This window comes from Malurus melanocephalus, unplaced genomic scaffold (assembly GCF_030028575.1).
Source record: "Malurus melanocephalus ecotype Western Australia unplaced genomic scaffold, MMel_1.1 scaffold_1637, whole genome shotgun sequence".
Taxonomy (NCBI): Eukaryota; Metazoa; Chordata; class Aves; order Passeriformes; family Maluridae; genus Malurus; species Malurus melanocephalus.
The window spans coordinates 2,787-4,013 of record NW_026624869.1 but is presented as its reverse complement, the minus strand read 5'-3'; the positions used below and the strand labels follow the sequence as shown (position 1 = coordinate 4,013).

At 54.4% G+C, this 1,227-nt stretch overlaps 1 protein-coding gene across 1 annotated transcript in view; it reads right to left on the bottom strand.

Moving 5' to 3' along the window:
- Positions 1–1,227, bottom strand: part of LOC130587212 (centrosomal protein of 164 kDa-like) — a gene marked incomplete at its 5' end in the record, with an annotated part of 5,418 nt that overhangs the window by 1,763 nt on the left and 2,428 nt on the right. Inside the window, one exon of the mRNA XM_057388176.1 lies at positions 799–901. Within this exon, the coding sequence (XP_057244159.1) occupies positions 802–901 (100 nt within the window). The remainder of the gene's footprint in view (positions 1–798; positions 902–1,227) is intronic.

The following is a 1,227-nucleotide window of genomic DNA, read 5'->3' as shown; positions in this document are numbered from 1 at the left end:
CCCTGCAGAGCTGCTGCAGGAGCACAAGGCCAGGCTCCAGGATTTATGGCAGGGGCTCCCCAGCCCTGCTCACAGAGAGCTGAGCTGCTGAGCCGAGCTCTGGCTCCCTCTGCCCTGGGCACAGGACCCGGGTGGGGCTGTCTGAGCATTGCCAGGAGCTCCCCAGTCCTGCCTGCACCAGCAGACACTCCMTGTGCTGCCACTGGCACATCTGTGACCTGGGAGCAGAGCTGGCACCAGAGGAGCAGGGAGGGCTTGTCCTCATCCACCACTCTCGGCTCAGCTCTGACTGCTTCCACCCCAAACAAGCAGAGCACTCYCCAAGAGCCAGAATGTGCCATTCCCTGATTTTATCCCCAGAMTCCAYAGCCATTCTGCTGTTYCTGCGTGCCAGGGGCCACCTGACAYRGCCCACCTGCCACAGGGCATGTGCTGGGCACCAGGGCAGCCTCATTTCCTGACACATTTCCTCAGCAGAGCCTCAGCTGGATTCACATCCTCCCCCTTGACCAGTTACTCAAAGTCCTYCGTGATTCAGAGCTCTGCCTCGCCATCGCTGGAATACTAATGAGGGAAATGTTGATTTATTGAAGCCCTGATATGTCACTGCTGGATTAAACAGTCTATAAAGTATATTTGGACACATTACAGGATTAGAAGAATCCGCCTGGGAAGTTCTTTTCCTCCTTCCTCTGCTCTCTCACATAAAAAACTCAGTTTCAAGGACGTGGCACACATACACGGTGGGCACCACCAAAACCCAGCCCCCCCTGCCATCCCCGCAGAGAAAAACCCCACCTTTCAGTAGTGGTACACCTTGATCTCTCTGTTTTCATCCACTCCCAGCTGCAGGAGGCTGGGGCTGCTGCCTGGGGGTTTCTGTGGCTGCAGGGACAAAGGTCTGACAGCTGGGTGAAGGAAAAGCCAGGCTCAGCAGGAATTGGCACAGACAGGACAGGTACCACCCTCCATTCTGCACTATTTGGTCCGTATTTTTAAAATTCTCACACCCCCAGCTCGAGCTGCTGCTTTACAGCAGAGCAGCATCACTGAAGAGCTTCAGAACACAACCAGGGAAAGGGAATGGGAAAGGGAAAATGGAAAAGGAAAGAGGAAGAGAAAGAGAAAGAGAAAGAGGAAGAGGAAGAGGAAGAGGAAGAGGAAGAGGAAGAGGAAGAGGAAGAGGAAGAGGAAGAGGAAGAGGAAGAGGAAGAGGAAGAGGAAGAG